We start from the raw sequence: 19,830 nt of genomic DNA, 5'->3' as shown, positions 1-19,830 counted from the left end.
TTTTTTCTTTTATTTTTTCCCTAGTGAATATTTTTTGAATACAGTTGGAAAGGACTTAGGAGTCTCCTTAGTTTTATTGAATCTTTAATTACTTTAGTAACTGTCACTTTGTTCTTCAATCAGTTTCTTCCTCTGCAGGTACAGCAAAGGAGAGAAGCTAAACTGTTCTACAGATGCATATTTTTCTTGCTTATCAGACTGAGAAAAAAAGATGGTGCCTGGTTTGCTTTTCAGGCTTAAAATATTTTGCCATTTCAGTTTCCTTTTAACTACATGTAAAAAAATATTTTTGATTTCCCATGTTAGAAAGGTAAATTCATTTGGTGTGGTAAATGGCAAGAAAGTGGTAGTAATTAGACAAGGGTGCCTTTATTAAAGTTGAAGGCCTAGCTTAATTGTCTAATACCATGTCTTCACAAAGTTATTTTGTATTGAAAAGCTTGTAGAAATTCGCTTGTTAATCATTCATTTCAGTTAGTAACTGTGTATAAAGGATTACAAAGAGCCAATGAAATCCTGAATTCAAGAAACTCTTCCTTTGCATGAAATAAGCATAGTGAATATCTGGGTTTTGGGGGGGGGGATTTGTTTTGGGTTTTTGGGGGGGGTGGTGGTGGTTTGTGTTGTGTGGTGGTTTTTTTGGTTTTTTTTTTGTTTGTTTGTTTGTTTTGGGAGGGGGTCGTTTGGGGTTTTTTGTGGGTGTGTGTGTTTTTTTGGTGTGAGTTTGTTTTTTGTTTTTTTTCCTCCCTCTCCAGTGGTGTCTGAAATCTGTAGAGTATCAGTAGGCTAGAGTTTAGGTATTGTTGATCTCTGACTGGAGATTTTTCCTGTCAAACACCTACCTTTCCATGTGTGTAGTATTGACCTGGCTGTTGAATGTTATGAGAGGAGAAATAGCATTTTGGACAAGTTGGCTCTTTCGGAGGTAAAAGACCAAGGTAGTGTTATGACTTTTACCAGTGTACATCGGTACATCATTCTGTTGAGCTCTGTATGTTTCAGAATACTGTCTGGACTTTTTTTTTTTTCTTCTCTGTTGCTTTTGCATTAGTAAAATATATGACAGGTGGGTGTTTTGGGAAGGAGATGGCTGTCAAAAGGTGCCGAAGTTTAAAGAGGAAGAGAGTTTGTGTAAGCCACAGTGAATCTTGTGTACTTCTTGGCATATACATACAGAAAAAAACGCAGTTCATTTCTTAAGATCTAACAAAAAATGTTAAATTAATTTATATTAAATTGGGTTTTGGTTTGGGTTTTTTTTTAACCACTTGAGATGCTGTTACTCTTTGCCATTCTCTGACCCTTTCTGTAGTAAGGTTAAAGACTTGCCCTATCTTCGGTGACCACAAAAATACATTTGCTTGTTTTAGATATTGAAACAATGGATTAGACTTCTTTTACATACATGCTTGAAGTATTTCATAAATCAAAAATAAACTTCATAAAGTGGCCCTTCATTTAACAGGTGCATTGAATATCTAACACAAATTTAAATACTTACATGCAGTCGTGTTTAGAGAAGGTCATGATTCCTGAGGTTGCTAACATTCCTTGCAGACACAGCATGCCATGCTGAAATTTAAATAAATAAATATAGTTGTCAGTATAAACAAGATAGAGCTCACAGTGTGTTACTTGCTTGATACTGTGGCATGGCGATCCAGTTAGGAAACTGCTTTTCTTCAGGTGTTAAGCGACTGTTGCCAATTAGATTAATTCTTGTCATCTCTGCCGTACTTACACTGAAAAAATGTGTAGTTGCGTGATTGGCTTACACCGATTTAAAAGCCATGTCACTGTCTAAAGAAGTGTGACACAAAGGTGTGTCCCTAACCTACCAGCTTATACAGTTGTAAACCTTTTCTGTCGCCATCTATGTGTTTACATGGGTTTTGTACATTTTCTTCCAGAGAGTATCATGTTGGGTATAGATTGTATTGATAGCGATCATAGGTTGTCTTTGAGCAAGTTCTGGGGTTTTCCAAGAGGGAGGAGTTGGAATTTCTTCACTGTAACTGACAGGTCTGGTATTACTTCATCAGTTGCTGAAGCGTGAGCAAACACAAGAACGGGGGAATGGCAAACTTGGTTGTGTAGGAGAAGGAGCCCAGGAAAAAACCCTTGGGTTAATGCAATCTCCTAGTGCTGAGAGATTTTTCCTTATACTTCAAACTAAGGGATAAGCTTATTAAAAAGGTGAATAGTTTATGTGATTACATCGTTTCATATATTATTTAAATAATTGTAGCAAATAACTATGTGAAGAATAACTCTTACTAAAAGGACTGAACATCTTAAAAATTGGGTGAAATAGTCCTTCTTGTGTTACTTGTACCTAAGTGAGCTCTCCAGTGGTAGCTTGATCTTCGTAGTGCCATAGTAGTCAGAACACATATATTTTGCCTTTATTTGTAAAAGGCTTACTAAAGATGAATGTGTGTGACTTATTACTGTTAAAGACCTTGTAATACTAAGCAGAGCCAGCCATTTTGGAAGGTTCAAAATGCGCTTCCTGACTTAAGAAAGTGTTAGTCTAGCTTGGAGCATGAGTAAGCTACACATTGGGAAATGCCATTGATGGTACTGCTGTCCTGTTTTTAATACTTGTATATGGTTTTTTTGAGAGAAGGCCTGTATAATGAACCTAACAACCACAGTACATGGATCATTGTATTGAGTTCAATATCCAGGAGAAGAGATTATGAACGTTGTTGTAGTCTTAAATAAATGAAAACCTACCTTCCCATGACTGTTGTTGAAACAGGGAGGTGTTTGGTTTTTTGGTTGTGTGGGTTTTTTTGGTGTCTGTGTGTGTGTCTGTGTGTGTGTCTGTGTGTGTGTCTGTGTGTGTGTCTGTGTGTGTGTTAGGACAGTGGGAAGCTTGCCAGTTCCTGTAGATGGTATCAGGCCAGCCTGTACTTGTAGGGCCTGCTATGAGATGCTTAGGTAGCAGAACTACCACTTTGTGGTAGAAAAGTACTGCTCAGTTCTTTGTTGTCTAGGTAGTGAAGCCCATCATATGTGTTTGGTTAGATGAAGTGTCTTGAAATGGGAAATACTGTTTTTCATACCAAATATAGTACATTCCTTTATCTGAGCTGACCTTCAGCCAGATACTGCTCAGTTGTGCTGGTACACAGAAGAAACAAACCTGAACTCTTGAAAATTAGACCTGTGAAACTGGTGTATGGCAGATTGATGCTGCTGAAGCATGCTTGGAAGCAAGAGGTGTCATGACAAATGTTCTCGGGCAGTACTATTAGCTAAGTTTTCATAGCTAAAGCTTGGATATCCACCTGCCTTTGAAAATTTTACTTTTAGTGAGATTTTCTTTGTCATTTGAATACCTACATTTTTATAGAAGTGGTTGATGGCCCCAAGTGCTAAGGACTGATTGGATTTTGGGTGTTAGTCAAAAACAGCCCCCATCCCCCCTTTTTTTAATTATCACAAGGTCAGAAACAAAACATTATTTAAAAGGAATGGGGTGGGGGAGAAGGGACTTTTTGAAGAAAAAATGGAATATTGCTTAGAATGGTTGATAGTTGATTCCTGTAATATAGGTTAACTATAAGCTTGTAGGGACTGAGTTTTTCTAAACTATCTGAGCTCCTGTGCTTATTTAATTTCTCAGTAATGCCACCTGCTGGCAACATGCAGAATATTTTCAGTTTGCATTGTACTTTTAAATATGAACAGCAGGAAATGACCCAGAACATGAGTTGTTTCACTTGCACAGTGAAAATTATTTGAGGGGTTTTTAAAAAGACAGGTATCTTTGCTTTTTTTATTAATTTGAGAAAATACTATGTTCCTGTTTTCAAGTTATAGGAATGTCTTAAATCATGGCAGCCCAAGAGCATGGGGGAAGCTCTTTTTGTGGTGCTTTTTATTTTGTCCCTTGTGAATATTTTGCACAGTTTTGAATTGCTAACCACAACACCTAACAAATATAGATGACATTTTAACAAAATATTATGGTCAGTTTATCATGGTAATACTTGTTTATTTTAGGGCATAATGTTAGGATTTTGGTCTAACTTCAAATATACTGTATTGTAATACAAACATTTCAGTTTTGATGGAAACTAAAAATACCATAAATATTTATATCCCTTAGACACTAAGGGTGCAGTTGTTTGAGGTGAAGCTGAAAAATGTGGTATGCGCAGAAGACTGTCAAGCTTAGTACCTCAATCTGTTACAGAACTGGCTTTTATGTTTAAAAATATGAGCAAGGAAAACCTCATTGTCTTCTTTCACGTCTGAATGCTTACACTTTTTCTTCCTGAAAACTTGCTTTTTGGGATGCCCACAAAAATATCAATGGTGAGATTAGGGTGGGTGTCTATAATACAGTAGTTAGTGCCTTGCTACTTGAGTAAAAAAATCTTTAAAAATTGATTTTTAAATTAAGTGGTATCTCATGCTTTAATCAGCTATACAATTAAATATTTTACCAAGAGGTATTCCTCCACAAAACTCTCCAATTCCGAGATGCCTATTTGAGAAGAAGGCCGTGACCTTTGGGAAGTGATAGTATAGAGGGTGTGTTTCCTGTCAAGGTCGGGTCAAGCACATGGTGGGCAGAAGAGGGGTAACAAGGAATTTGGTGAAGGACGTATTAAAGTGTTGGCAGACCTGTCTCCAAAGTTAGAAGGTTGTCTGTAATTCTCTGGAGGAATGATAGTCTTTCTGTACTGCTTATGGGATGAATATCACTTTTCTACTGACTGTAAAGGAAACCTATGATGATTAATTTCTAGCTTCAGTGAATACTCTGCCACCTCCTTCCCTTATTTCTCAATCTCCTCTACACTGTTCCCCACCCCAGTGTCACATTTGAGTGGATAAATGGAACAATAACGATTACATTCAAAGCTCTGGTGAGCATGTTATAATTTAAAATATCTGTGGCCCCCCTGGATAAGCATTTGAAAAAAGCTTTGCTGAAAGCTGATTCTGCTCTAATTTTGTATTTGTGTTAAACCTTTTTTAATAACAAAGATTTAATTGCCCTTGTGTCTCACCTAATTTTCTCCCACCGTTTTTCTGGCTTTCCATGCTTGAGAAAGCTGTGCTTTTTCCTTCTTAACCCTGTACTCTGAATCTGTTTTATGAGTATTAAAATAGTTGGGGATAAATGCATTGGTTTTCTGTATTGTTTTTGGAAGCTTAATGCTCCTGCTTCCCACAACTGCTGTGCCTCTAAATATTAAACTTGATTCTCTTAAGTGGTTTATAAATTGCTAGAGTAGGTTGAAATAGATCTAGGGAGTAGGGTGTATTGTCTCATATTTTGCAAGAGATTTAGAATACCTTTTTAATTTTTGTAGTCAGTTGATGGAATATGCATGACCTCTCTTTTTAGGACATTTCCCTTCTGGTATCTTTCACTGAATGCTCCCATGTTGAAGTAGCTGGTGTTTAGGTTGTGGTAATATTTATCTTTAATGAAGGAAACTCTCCTAAATTAATTGTGGCATTGCTGAAGGATGGATTGTGCCTGAATTCCCTGCCCCAACCTGTATCAGTAAGCTTTCCTGCTCTGAAAACTGAGTATTTTCCACATACTGAAGCAAACAAGACCTAGGTTAAGCATTGAACGCATAGTGAATAAGAGTAACCGTGCTACTGCTTGTCCCATTCAATAAATGTTGAAGAAGAGCAGTAGAAGCAATACAATGATCAAGACCCTCTTGAACTGGAGAAAGATAAGTTAATTTCTGTCCTAGCCATGATGGATGGATAGTCAGTGCCTCATTCATTGGCATTTTGATTGGCTAGATTGTTGGAAGTATTAGCTAGATGACATTAACGGTGTATGATTACTGCACAAATGCATTATGTCAGTAAATAGGTAAAGGCAAATCTGTTAGAAAGGCACAGCTTTTCCAACTTCTGTGTTGGGTTTGGGTTTTGTTTTTTTTAATCATGAGTTTGATGAACCTGGCAAATTCTCAGCTGCTTCTAGAAGATAATTCTAACAAACTGAATAAAATTATTTTCAAGTTGAGAAGTGGTGTAAAGAGACTACATGAGGATTTTTCTGGGTTTATGAGGTAACGAAGGGCAAGCGTTGCCAGAGTCAGTTTTTGTCTCATGCTAGTCAGAAGTTGTATTTCTTATGTTAGTACTTCACATGATTTGTGCACTCATGTGTTTGCTCACTCTCTAAAAAAATGCAGCTGGTGACTGTTAGACATTACATTTTAAAAAAGACATTTTTTCTTTGGACTGTAGAAACCAAAGTGTTCACCCAGTAGTGTTTTTAACTAGTGTTTCTTTTTAAACAATTTTATCATGCAGTAACCTCACATGGGGAAAAGCTAGTAAAAAGAAATGGGCCACCAAAATGTTAGTAGGACACTTTCAAGTAGATGTGAAAATACTGTACGTCGTTTTCAGAAAGCTAATGATTAATTATATTCTTACAAAAAATGTTACCAACAAATGTAAGTTGGTGATGTCCTTTTAAATCAAACTAGTATCGCTTCATGGAATAACAAAAAAGCCTCTATTTTAACTTAAGATTCAGAAATATCAATGTTATTTAAAAAATCAGTTCAAGGAATTATTAAAATATTTTTGATGGGAAATAGATTTCACACATAATAAAACTAAAATTGGAAAAATGAACCAGGCTTGATTTGTGATGCAAGTCAAAAGCCACTTCAGCTTTAGATAATGATATTCTGCCCTGCCTTTCAATGTAAAAAGAAAAAAAAAAAAAAAAAACCACCACAAAAAACCAAACAAACAAAACAAAAAAAAAAACCCAAAACAACAAACAAACAACACCCCCCAAAAAAAAAAAAAAAAACAAAAAAAACAAAAAAAACAAACAAACTTCAGGTTACTCTGGGTTCATTGAAGTTTGTCCTAGTGTGACTGAATCATATGCTGCAGTGAAAAAGCTACCAGGTACTGACTAAAAGTGTCTCAGTCATGAGAGTGTGTATATGCTTGTATGCACACAGGAATGTAACTGCTGAGAAAAGGTAATGAAGGTATAATTTCTTGTGCTCAAAAAGATCTTCCTGTTTTAGTATTCCTTTATCTTTCTTGTCTTTCATGTCGTGGATTAGTCCATAGTTTTGTGTATTAAAGCACTGCCTTTCACTACAAAACCTCTCACAAGTCTTTCTTATTTTTTTTTCTTTATATTTAAAGATAAATCTATAAACTGCCTTTTTAGATAGATTTGCCCTACTTATGATTTCTGGTTCGTATGGGTGGTTGAGGTTGGTGCACTAATGCTACCACTAGATGTCGTTGCAGAATTGAATAGGATTGGTGGCAGTGCAGGGCGATACCGGTTTGCAGCTCTCTGAATTACTGCTTCTATCTTTCATCATAATTAAGCTGAAGTCCTTTCTGCAGCTTCTGTTACAACTCTGTAGACTTAGGCATACAGACTGATGACTCCCTGACGAAGTGTGTAGCACACTTTTCTGTCCCAGATTTGCAGCTTATGTCACGTGATTCAGCATGCATTTTTTAAGAAAAATTCTGTAACTCTACAGAGGCATAAGTTCTCTGCCACTCTAGAAGCTTAATTTTAAATGAAAGAGGAGGGTTGGATTTCCTTTTTTTTCTTGGGGTGAGGGGGCAGTTGGGGCTGTGAGTTTGTTCTGCTACCCCCATATGCTCCTTTAAACAGGAACAGCAGGCAGTTAATTAGAAGTAGTGCAACAAGTACCTGTAATATATTAATATAAATTACGTATTAATTGTATTTATTCTTCTGTCTTTTGCTTTGCAGACCAGAATCTGTAGAAGCTAGCCCTGTGGTAGTTGAAAAATCGAACAGTTATCCGCACCAGTTGTATACCAGCAGCTCGCATTCACACAGTTACATTGGTTTGCCCTATGCAGTAAGTTTCACGCTAAGTATTCTGTATGAAATAGATAATGTAAAATCTGCTGTTCTTAACTGGAAAAACTGATTCATGCTTACATTTTTATATCTTATTGGGAGTTGGGTAAGTTGACTAAAGATGGTTGATTAGAAGCAGAATTCAGAACATAGTGCATTTGTATGTAAAACATACTTGAGAAGGAAAAAAACAAGAATGAGCAATTACAGAAAAAAAATTTATTACTAAAAATAAGTCTCTGAAATTCTTTAAAAAGTGAATTCTTATGCTTTGGCTTAAATAACCATCAATGTATGAATATTTAAGAGGTATAACTTCTCTTTCAACAAAAATCTAGGACCATAACTATGGTGCTCGGCCTCCTCCAACGCCTCCAGCTTCTCCTCCTCCATCAGTGCTTATAAGCAAGAATGAAGTAGGCATATTTACCACTCCCAACTTTGATGAAACCTCCAGTGCTACTACCATCAGTACGTCAGAGGATGGAAGCTACGGAACTGATATTACCAGATGCATTTGTGGCTTTACACATGATGATGGATATATGATCTGTTGTGACAAATGCAGGTAATGAATATTAAATTAATTTAAAAGGTAAAAATTACTTAAACCTCCAAGCTGCACTGGAAGTAAGTGTAACTAAATGGTGTTTTAGTTATGTTGAGTCATATGAAATTTCCTTCCATCAAAACAGTGTTTGAAGGTTGCATAGCTTTCTAATAGGCAAGGTAGCTGGTTAAGGCCAGCAAGTATTTTAGTGTATTATACTTCATTCCAGTCTGTCTTGACTACTCATTAATTTGTTCATGTCTTTACTTGTGCATTGTTGCTTAATAAGGGTATATCTTTTTCCCATCTAAAAAGGGTATCTCTCTGGTATTTTGTCCATGTTATTTGTTAATGGGGTGAAATAAAGACCTAGGGATTGGTTCTGAATCTGCGTGTACTGAGTAATAAAGTATATTGGTAAATTATGTATATGTAAATCAAGGAACTTGCAGGATGCAAAATAATCTGAAAGAAACTTCTCAAATATTGATTTCTCTGCATGATCTTCCTAATAAGAACTCTTAATTTTCAAAGAACATAGTTTTAAGAATTGTAATAACTATGAAAAGACTAACCTAGATTCTTACCAGAGAAGCTAAAGTTAAATGTTTAAACTTCTGTGTTCATGCTTAAGCACCTGCTTTATCATAGTAAAATAAGCGGATGCTATTAAATACTCGAACTTGGAAAAAAGAGCTTAGAAATTTTTAGAGCTGATACACTTAACGGGAGAAGCCAAATCTCATGTTTCTGAACTTACTCAGTATTACCCTGTATTTTTACATTCAATATGCTTAATGAATGCTGCTGAATTTATTAAATTGTTGTTTCTAAAATGATTATGACTAATTAAAATATTAATTTGAGCTCCATTCTTCTGTCTGCTTACGTAACAAGCTTGTTATTAATTTTTGATGGTCCTTGATTCTGATAACCTTTTCCCTTATTTTGAAATGTATTTAGATGTTCTTTCAGCAGTGGAGCTGTAGGCAGTCACCAGTTAGGCAGAGTCTGCTTCTTTTGAAGAAGAGATTCTCTGTGAGGAGTTAGAGAGTTGTGATAAATTCGCAAGTGGGAAGATAACAATGATTTCTGTGTCGCAGTTCCTTCTAGCAATGTGGGGATGAGCATGAACTACTGTCCTAGGTTAGCCTTCAGTCTAGTAAGAAGCCTCTCTTCCCTGACTTTGGGAAGCAGTTAAAGCTCTTCCTATGCTGCACAACAGTGCTACCAGTCATGTGGGGTGTATGTATAAAAACATATATTCATATGTTTTATTAAAATGTATAAGTAAATAGAACCATGTATTTGTGTATATATATTTTTATGTAGAAAAAGAAAAATCATATTTTATGTATATATTTGTAGAAGGAAATGGAATCCTTTTGTTTAAAAACAAAACTCCTGTTACCATGTAAAGCATAAGTCTTGTTGCTGAGGGTATTTGTCTCTATTTTGTTCTCTATTGTGATAATTTACCATTTTTTATTTCCAGTGTTAGAGAAAAATTTCCAAGAGGGAAAATGAGTCTAAAGAAGCAGAGAGAGACACCAGGAGACAGCCACAAGATTGGAATTACAGTGATCAGTGGAATAGAAAATCAGCTAGCAGAGTGGTGGCGAAGACAGTGATTGAGATGTAGTTTTAGGCAGTATTCAATCTGAGTAAAGATCATGATGAAAAAAAGAATGGCTCGTTCTCTCTGTGTGTGTATATGTATTATGCACAGAATTTTAAAAACTGTACTTAAAAAGGTGTTTGTTTCTTTTTTTTTAAAGTGTTTGGCAGCACATTGACTGCATGGGGATTGACAGGCAGCATATTCCTGACATATATCTGTGTGAACGTTGTCAACCAAGGTGAGTAGTTTTGTTGATTTTGAACTCTAAATAGCTAGATTGAGAAGCAAATATAAAAAGAGGAGGTACTGGAACAACCAACAGATAAAACACAGACCATGTAGCATAATCCTGACAATTCTGGTTAAAGGCGCTACATTTCTGATGCAGGTGATCTTACCAGTCTCCATTCCCTTGTTCACAGTAGTCATTGTTTCACCTCACTGGGCAGTAGGGATAAACCCTTAAAACGCTTATCGAAACAGCAGTGATTCCTGGATTCTTTCTCAGGCTGACCAGTACATACACAATCCATTCCATATTTCGTTTCATGGCAGTTATATGTTGAGAACCCTGTAACAGCAGTGTTTTCAGGTCAGCTGCCCCCCCCCCCGCCCAGTATTTCTCAGTGTCTTTTGTTTTTATGGCCTCGTTCCAATATGCTACAGTGCTCACTTGGAGGATTCCTTGCTCTGGAATGAGCATTTGTATGCCCCTCTCAAACTTGAAGTCATACGACATGACAAGGAGGGCATTTTGTTCTGACTCTGTGGTAGGTAGATTATACCAGACTCTTGTCATAGTTGTCCTGTGATGTAGAGGATAAAATGCTACCTGTTACTTATGTTGCAGATTGTTAATTAAACAGTGAATAAAAGACATGTGTGTTCAGAACACTTTAAATACTAATAAATGATACTTTTATTTCTGAGAAATAGTTTGGACCTTGTTGTCATAGAATATTTGTTTTGTATTGTGACGATTGTTTTGAAGAATCTGCAGAATTGTTTAATGCCTGCTTACCTGTAATCCATGGACCAACTGTCAGTCTTTCTTCTGAGCTGTCAAGTTCTGTTATCTTTTCAAGTGATTTGGATACTTGCATGTGCTTCGCATTAAAATAGAGCAGAACAGTGCACAACTGATGTTTTTCTAAGTATCTAAACATTCAGCTAGTCTACTGTTTATTCTGTAATAGTCAATGGAAAATGGTAGCTATGAAAAGGTCTGTTGTAATACTTAGATCTATTGATGCATAAGTGTGAAAAATGGAATAAAATCTATTTTTTAATTTCAGGAGTTTAGATAAAGAAAGGGCAGTGCTGTTGCAACGAAGGAAAAGGGAGAATATGTCAGGTGAGTAAAGCTTAAAGATTTTTCCTTAGTAAAGGTTATAAAATAAGTATATATCAACTGCATAGACTTAAGAGTGTATGCATGGTTCCTGCAATTTTTATAGCCTTCAGCATATAAAGTTTGGTAAATCAATGCCTTTGACTTTGTCATTACTGAGGTAACATTATATCAGAATTGTTGTAGTTCCACATGTTTTATTAAAGGTTGTCACCACTACCTTTTTTCTTATCATTGTGGAATAATTAAATCTGTTTGAACATTGTTAAAGTTTGAATATAGCTTTTATAATAACTAGACTACTTACAGAATATAGCTTTTATAGTAACTAGACTACTTACAGAGTAAGCTACTGATGATAAGACGGAAAAAGTTCGGGTTTCTTCTGTGATAAGAGAGTGTAACTGAGCCTACTTTCTTTTCAGAAAAAAATTATTTCTCAGCTCTGTAATTTTTTCCTTCATATTATAGACTACTCATATCCTCATACTAATCTCTTTAAACTGTTCTATTGCAGGTGATATTCCTGTCTCTGAGAATTACATAACCGAGATTTAAAACAATCTAGCATAGTTTTGAGAGGGAATCCTAATTCTGATTTGTTTGCTGTAGATGTGGGTGTGTGTATTGGTATGTTTTGGGGTTTGTTTTGATGATGAGAAAAATTTTAAACTTAGGTAATACAATTATATGATGTTTTGAGGGTTTTTTGCCCTTTGATAACTAGATGAGGCTTGTAGTGCAAGTACCTATTTTGGTCTCTGTATTTTATGAAATTAGCTCTCCTACCGTTTACGGAATTTCAAAACTCAGCTGGCCTCACTTGTCAGGAGTTCTGTCCAGCCGTTACCAAAACTTGTCGTGGGTTTCTTGGTTGAGAGGTGATACTTTCAAGCTCTTTATTACAAAAGTCATAATTTGGGATGAAGTCATCCTCCTAAACTTAATGTTTTACTTTCAAATCATGTCTGTGAAGTACTGGGGTATGTGCAAGTGTGTGTGTATGTGCGTGTTAGGATTTCTTTAAAAAATACCATGTAGGTAAGGTCCTGCTGCCTACTTCATCTGCTTTCAGAAAATTCTGAAGTGTGTGATGTGGCCTAGAAGCGCGTGTGGCTTAATAGTGCTTCTTGGCCTGGTTGACGCTTTCTGCTGTCCAGTGCTAAGCTGCCTTAAGTCCCTTAAAGGCATTAATGACTTACTTAGAACACTACAATAATTTTTCGTTTTGTCTGTTTTCATTTTAACAAAACCAAACTTACTTTGTAAAGTTTTGGTTGACCTGCTAGATATAAATTTTTTGGGTTTTTTTTTTAGAATTTAAAATTAATTTTTGCTGATTCTATTGAAGTAATAGACCAAGTACATTTATAATTCATTTGGAGTTAATGAGTTCACTAAGTGGTATGATATTGTGAGAATGAACTTGAATTTACATACAGGATAGGGGAAGTTGATGGTCTGAGCTATTTAAGTCATCTCTTCAGATTTGTAGCCACACTATCTGATCATTTACTGTAAACTTAAGGGAAGGAGAGAGTCAGAATCTTAGCAGGAGCTGAAGAGATTTTACCTTTGAAGTTAGTGTTCCACCCTTGTTAATACTGATGATCAGTCTTTTAAATCTGTTCTATGAATTCAATAGGAAAGTAAATACTAAATGGTAAATCTTAAGTATCAAAAGAGAGGAAAACAAAAACCAAATTCTAATCCTGTTTAAGACTCAGTTGAAGTGCAATATTAATTACTATGATTTATAATACGTAACTTGAAATGAATGTATGCTTGCATCTCTAGTTAGCTTTCATTTAGCCAATACATTTGCTTGGCTCAGTGCACTTTTTTTATGTTGACTGATATTACATGGTTCAATCAGACTTAAAGTAATTCTGAGTATGAACTGTGTACCATGAGACATTAGTAAAAATGGCCAGTTTTCCTAGATGATTCCAAGTAGGAAAAGCAAAAGTGGCATCAATTTGAATGTATCTATTAAATGTTTTAAGTATTCAACCGCAGCAGAATGTTACTTGTAACTTAGTAATAAATTACAGGTGTTTGATTAAAGGTAAGATTGCATTATTTGGATGCTCTTTGATGAGTTAGTATATATTTAGGACTTTTTTTAAGGTTATGTATACTAGGGTTTTTAATTTAGATATGAGGATACGGTATAATATTTTTTTATGGTAAAGATATCTAAAGAGTTGCTGCTTTAGCCATGTTGCTTCCAGAGCTAAACAGTGGGGAGCAAGTAGTAGATCAGTTGGTTTGCCTCAAGAAAAGAGCTTCTAAGTGAACATCTCACATCATATGAAATTTGGTGAGAGTCTTAAACTTTTGTGCGTAACCACATCATGTTTTTTCCTGGCAACATTTATAGCCCATTGTTCTGGGGCCTGTGGTTGTATGTGGTAGTGTTGGTTTTGTTGTTCTGGTATAAGAGCGTACTTCTGGTGTACTTCCCATGCATTGGATTGCTTGCTATGGTTCAGTGGAGCCCCTAGTCAATTGCATCCGGGACACTTTGGGTTTGGTTTTGGCTTTTTGTTGTGTGGTGGTTTTTTTTTTGTTGCTGTTGTTGGGGTGGTTTTTTGGTTTTTTTTAAAAGATACAATATCTAGATGTGTAACAAGTTCAAGGATGTTGCTTCAAGCTGTCTGGTCTTGAAATTGGTGCTGATGAAATCACTTGCTGCATATGGGGAAATGAGTCTGGGCCCATAACTTCTTGTGAGATTTGGAGAGTTTGTATCTTGCCTTCCAAGATGCAAAAATCTTCACTTAGTGTGCTTTACTAAGGCTCTCCAAAGTGAAAGCAGGTTATGTAGGTTAGGAAGGAGTGTCTCAAAACAACACTCTGTAATTACATGTTCAGTTGAGGTAATTATTCTTTACAGTAAGTTAGGGCACAGTGTCGGCAACAATATTGAAATGTTGCTTCCCGAATGAAGACAGTGTTTTGTCGGGTTTTTGAGGGGGGATTGGGCAGGAGGAGGTGTTCAGCTATGACATAATGATTCTGTAGGCACTAGTGTATGGACTACAAACATTTAAAGTTTCAAGAGGGCCTTAGGTTTTCATTTCTCAATCGTTGGTTATTCTGCTATTCATTTTTCTTCGATTAGGCGTTTCATCTTTCTATATGTTTTTTTTAATCGTAGTTCAGAAAATAGTCCCAGCAGAGATGTAAACAAATGTGAAAAACATCATCAGCTCCTAATGTATGAAATATAATTATGTGCCTAATAAATTGTTCAAAAGAACAACCAAGATGGTAAAATTGGATTGCTTACTATGCACAGAAGAATCCTGTTAAGGAATGTTGTGAGCAAGAGAAATCCGGAGTAACCAGTAGCTGGAGTTCTTTATTTAGTAAAGAAGGTTTCAATTAACCATTGAGAGCACTGATTAAAGCAACATCCTTCTGAGCTCAGAAGGAATGTTTCCTCTGCTCTCATTAAGTATCTGTAAAGCCTGCTTCTATGCAGTTTCAGAAAAAGTCTTGCTTAGTGTGAAGTATATTTACTGAAAGCAGAATATTTGGAAAAGCTGCTAAAATCTGAGAAGTCTGTACTGAGCACATGTGAACAGCAGTCTCCTATCTACGTGCACCATCTCTCTTCCAATCCTCCCCATACTTCACAGCCTTTCATCTTGACAGAATTAGGGTAATCCTGTTTCAGGTCAGGAAATGTATTTGTCTGACATAAATGCTGATGTATGCTAAATTTCAGGCTTTGGCTTTTAGGTCTGTGGGTACACAGCACAAAGGAAAAATATCTGTCAGTTTGTGTGTGATCTTGTTTTAACGAGTAAAATAGACTTCCCTTTTCTCTTCCCTGAGTAGCAGAATGTTATTGTTAGGGGATTTTGAGGAGAGAAGGCTTTTGGCTAAAGCGACATATTTACCCTGAAAAAGGCACTTGACACTGCAAATTGATGCTGAACTAGTTGATTACAACTTACACATGACTGATTAATAGGGCTTCGCAAGAAATGCTGGGCAGTCATTAATTTTAATCCCCTGTAGAACACAGTCATCTGAGAGAACCCTGAAGCCATGTTACAAGTAAAAGCTATACATAAGTGAATGAATTAACAAATATATTTTTTTGAACGTTTTTGTTCTGATTCTAATTTTGCTTATAATGGACTATGATAACATAATTCCAATGGAATTAATCTGGTATCTTTTTCTTACTTGGCATTACAAACATCTGTTACCAGCTTCTCATTGGTCATTCGTTTTCATACTGTTGCAACTGTTGGTGAATTTTGCATGTGAGTGCTTGAAGCATTTGTCAGTACACATTTTTGTTTTTTAAAAGCAGATGTAGAGTAACTAGTGAATATTCTTTCTACAGTATTTGCTTATTTACAGAATGTTCTTTGTTTTAAAGATGGGGATACCAGCGCAACAGAGAGTGGTGATGAGGTTCCCGTGGAACTGTATACTGCTTTTCAACATACACCAACTACAATTACTTTAACTGCTACAAGAGTTACAAAAGTCAATGATAAGAAAAGGAAAAAAAGTGGAGAGAAAGAACAGAACATAGCAAAATGTAAAAAAGTGAGTGAATGTAATTTCTCTTTTTATGACTCTTATAAATTATAGCTATGTGACATCTCCTGCCAAGAGACATTCGTTTTAAAGATCAGGCTGTTGTTACTCATAATGTTTTACTACCTGTGTTCAGATTGAAATGTAATACTCTGCAGTAAATGATACAGTCTTCCCTGCCTCTTTTCCTCCCAGCCCCTTAATTCAAGTTAATGTGTACTAGCCATGAAAGTTCGATTTTATAATTGAGGTAGAATTTGTAAGGAGGAATTGCATTTACTAGACCACTTGGTACAGTTAGAAGTGGGGCAGAACAGACTTTGGATACCCAAAGAAGAATTCTGTGCCTGAAAGTCTTCAGTTGTGGTGGTTTTAAGTTCAGAAATGTTTGCTGTCAGTTGTCCTGATGTGACTTCATGTCCATTTATTTGAGTTGAAATTGTGTGGAAGTGTGCTGTCAGAAAGTTAGCTACTAAGCTGCTTTGGTAAACAGGATATTGACATTATACTGTTTAGCTACAGGTATAAGCAATAAAATACATGTGAAGACAAATGTAATATATGTGAAGAAGTAAAGTACATGGAATTTCCTAAACTAACAAGTTCCTTTCTGCAGTTCAGTTTTGCTGGCTTTGATGAGAATTTTGTCCTTTAAAACTAGAAGTCTAAATTGGTTACTGATATCTTTTTGGAAATCTTGAGTAAAATGTTTCCTTTTGAATGGATGGTTCTGAATATAAGTTTACTACCACATATTCTTCTGTTCTCTCCCAACATTGTGCGAGATGATTTAAAGAATGAGGTTTTGTTGTAGAATGACAGACTTTTGAAAGAAGTTAACATTATAGGACATCTGTGAGACCTGCTTCCCCCTCCCCTCTTTCCACAAATAGTGTGTTGAAGGATATGGGCAATTTACAGATTTACCTGATAAGTATGGGGTGTTCCGTAAGTAACTTTTCAGTTACTTTGCCTTGAAGTTTGAAATTCTAGAGGGTCATGTTGTAATGTAGGGGAAGGGTAAGCATACCTGTGCTACTAGCTCTGACATCCAGTATGCACTTAGCTTGGAATGCTGAATTGTTTTTTAAAATATATTTTGAGAGATGTAAGCTCTTGCCGCCTTGAGATTTCAGTGTAGTTTGTTCTGTTGTCATCATCTTGCATGTTTTGTTGAGAATGGTCCACACTGAAAAGCTTTTAACTCATTAATAGATTTTAAATTCCTTAAGAGATTTTGTATTTCCTCCAAAGAATATAAATATCTAACTTTGTTTCAGGCATTTCGAGAAGGATCCAGGAAATCTTCACGAGTAAAGGTAATGTGATTTTGTTTGTTTTTTGTTTTAAACCTTAATTGTACATTAAGTAATATGAAGCGTCAAGAATGCAGTTGGTGCTATACATTAAGCAGTAAAATACTCTTGATAACTAATGTAATACATACGCGTCATAGTACTTTTAAATTAAGGTATGAGCACTACATCTTTATGTCCTGCAAAGTTAACCGAAATAGTATAGTGTAAATTTTTATTCTGAGAATACTTGGTTTTCAAGAGCCAGTGGAGGAATTAGGGCTCGTTTGTGCTGTGCAAGGGAGTAAAGTTGAGTGCACACCTCATTTGAACTTAGTAGCTCCAGCTTTTCATAGCTCTAAGCAGCAAAGGAATGAAATGGCTGTATTGTATTTGAAAGCTAAACTAGCGATTCTGCTCTGTCATACGTCCATGTATTCATCTGATGGGACTCTACTCGCTAATGCTGGCATAGTTTAAGGAATTGTGTTGGGTGTCTGCTTTGTAAGATTTAAGTGTTATAGCAGTCTTTAAATTTTCTGTGAGATAAAAATATGCATGGTGGGAAAACTAGGTATTTCCCATAGTTTATTCATCCTTGGGATATATAAAAACAAGAGGGACACAATTTACACTTCAAATGTATAAGATGTGACTTGCCAATAGTGAAGACAGAATGGGGAAAGAAAATCTCTATTTTGTGCTTTTTGAATATGGTGTTTCTGTGGTTCCATTGTGTGTGTTCATGGTTTTCTTAGCATCACAGCTTTTTTTAATGCTGTTTGTGTGTGTGGTTGTCTTGATGCACAAAAGAAATGTAATCAGTAACAGGTAAATTGAATTGTTGAACTACTTGATGTTTTATTAATGTTTAATAGTGTCTCTGCTCAGGTGGATAGAAAAGGGAGCGTTGGTTGGCTGCTGCTGTCCGTAAGGAGCATTGGTTGGCTGCAGCCTGGCTGCTGCTTGTGAGGTCTGGAGGTACAACAGCACTTTCTTTAAAAGTGAAAGGATCAGAAGCACTGCAGAAGAAAATTGTTTAGTGAGGAACAGATAAGGGGAGAAAAATGATCTGTGCAAAGCCTGTAACATTAGAGTCATAACCTTAATATAGTAGGTGTAGGATTAGTAAAGTTTAGTAAGATGTGAAGTGGAAAAAAGATACAGCATGACCCTTGAAGTTGAAAGGGGAAAATCAAATCTGTGTATTATAGGATGGAAGCTGGAGTTCTTTATATTTGCATATGTTCACAAAAGTTGAGTAGGAAGGGAGATCTGACTCTCCAACTCCTGCACTCATAGATTCATGATGCAGTGCAGTTGTGGGAGGAAACAGTGTCAGTCTCCATTCTCATCCCACTAAAAGCTAGAATCCCTATTGAAGAGGGAGTGTATTCCTGAACTTGGGTGATACTTACGAAATGATAAAATTCATAAAAGGACAAATGTAGTGCTACTGTATTCAACTTAATGCTTTTAAGTAATACAGAATTTTACACTGGACTTTCTAAAAAGAAAAAGACCCTAAATCAATGGCATACCTTTGCCCTTCATTTTGTGTCTTGTTGTAGACTTATTTTAATATCTTTTTCTTACCTTGTAATATCTGGTCACTTTAATTTTCAGGGCTCAGCTCCAGAGATTGATCCTACTGACAGTTCGAACTTTGGATGGGAAACTAAAATCAAGGCATGGATGGATCGTTATGAAGAAGCAAATAACAACCAGTACAGTGAGGGTGTCCAGAGGGAGGCACAAAAAATAGCTCTGAGATTAGGCAATGGAAATGACAAAAAAGAAGTCAGCACCAGCAGTCTGATTTTCAAACCTCCAGTAGAGGTAACAAGCTGTGCCATGTTGTGTTATTGCATGCTGGTTTTGTGCCATGACAAAGATCTCCATTTAGATTCCTTTCTTTAAAAAAAAAAAAAAAAAAAAAGGCGGGGGGGCGGAAATGGGGGGACGGGACGGGAATTCACATTCATTTTCTGTATCTTGTCTCACCAGAGATCTAAGCATCAGAGTTTTAACAGCTTTTTCAGAATTTGTAATTGGTTTTCATACATCCTGTGTCACCCCTGATTATGTTTACACTTGCATATCAGTTCTCATAAAAACAAGTAAGATGCTAGCCTTAGCCTGAACATTTAATTGTCCTTAGACTGTCCTTTGTGGTGGGCATAGTGCAGTAAACTTTGCTGCTGCTGTTTCTCTGCTCTGTGAGGAATATCAGGAGTGGTTAGAGTAGATAGAAGCATTGAAGTTGGAATCTTTTTTCTGCTATATGTATCAACATGTTAATTGTCCACGTTTTTCTTAAGATATGGTAAATCTGGTATTCAGATAGAATAGAACTTCATTTATCAGTTCATGAAAGATGTTTGTGATCGTAGGTGATATTCTGATACTGATTTCTTTTTTACTCTTGTGATCCTGTAATTTCTAGTTTATGAAAAAATTGTCTTTTTCTATCCTTAACATCAGTTCCTTATCAGCTTAAAACCAGAGCCTTATAACATAGCATTTTATAGCAGAAATCTCAAGGAGTAGTTACTGTAGCAGATTAAT

The 19,830-nt window shown here is 36.0% G+C and overlaps 1 protein-coding gene across 1 annotated transcript in view; it reads left to right on the top strand.

The window, feature by feature from the left end:
- KMT2E (lysine methyltransferase 2E (inactive)) overlaps window positions 1–19,830 on the top strand; it is a 64,343-nt gene that overhangs the window by 19,415 nt on the left and 25,098 nt on the right. Inside the window, 7 exon segments of the mRNA XM_082309453.1 lie at window positions 7,766–7,877; window positions 8,218–8,447; window positions 10,208–10,288; window positions 11,346–11,404; window positions 15,804–15,976; window positions 17,248–17,286; window positions 18,889–19,101. Of these exon segments, the coding sequence (XP_082165579.1) occupies window positions 7,766–7,877; window positions 8,218–8,447; window positions 10,208–10,288; window positions 11,346–11,404; window positions 15,804–15,976; window positions 17,248–17,286; window positions 18,889–19,101 (907 nt within the window).

This window comes from Platalea leucorodia (genome assembly GCF_965183815.1).
Source record: "Platalea leucorodia genome assembly, chromosome: 4".
In the NCBI taxonomy this organism is placed as follows: Eukaryota; Metazoa; Chordata; class Aves; order Pelecaniformes; family Threskiornithidae; genus Platalea; species Platalea leucorodia.
Note: the sequence above shows the minus strand (reverse complement) of the source record. Positions and strands in the feature narration are given on the sequence as shown.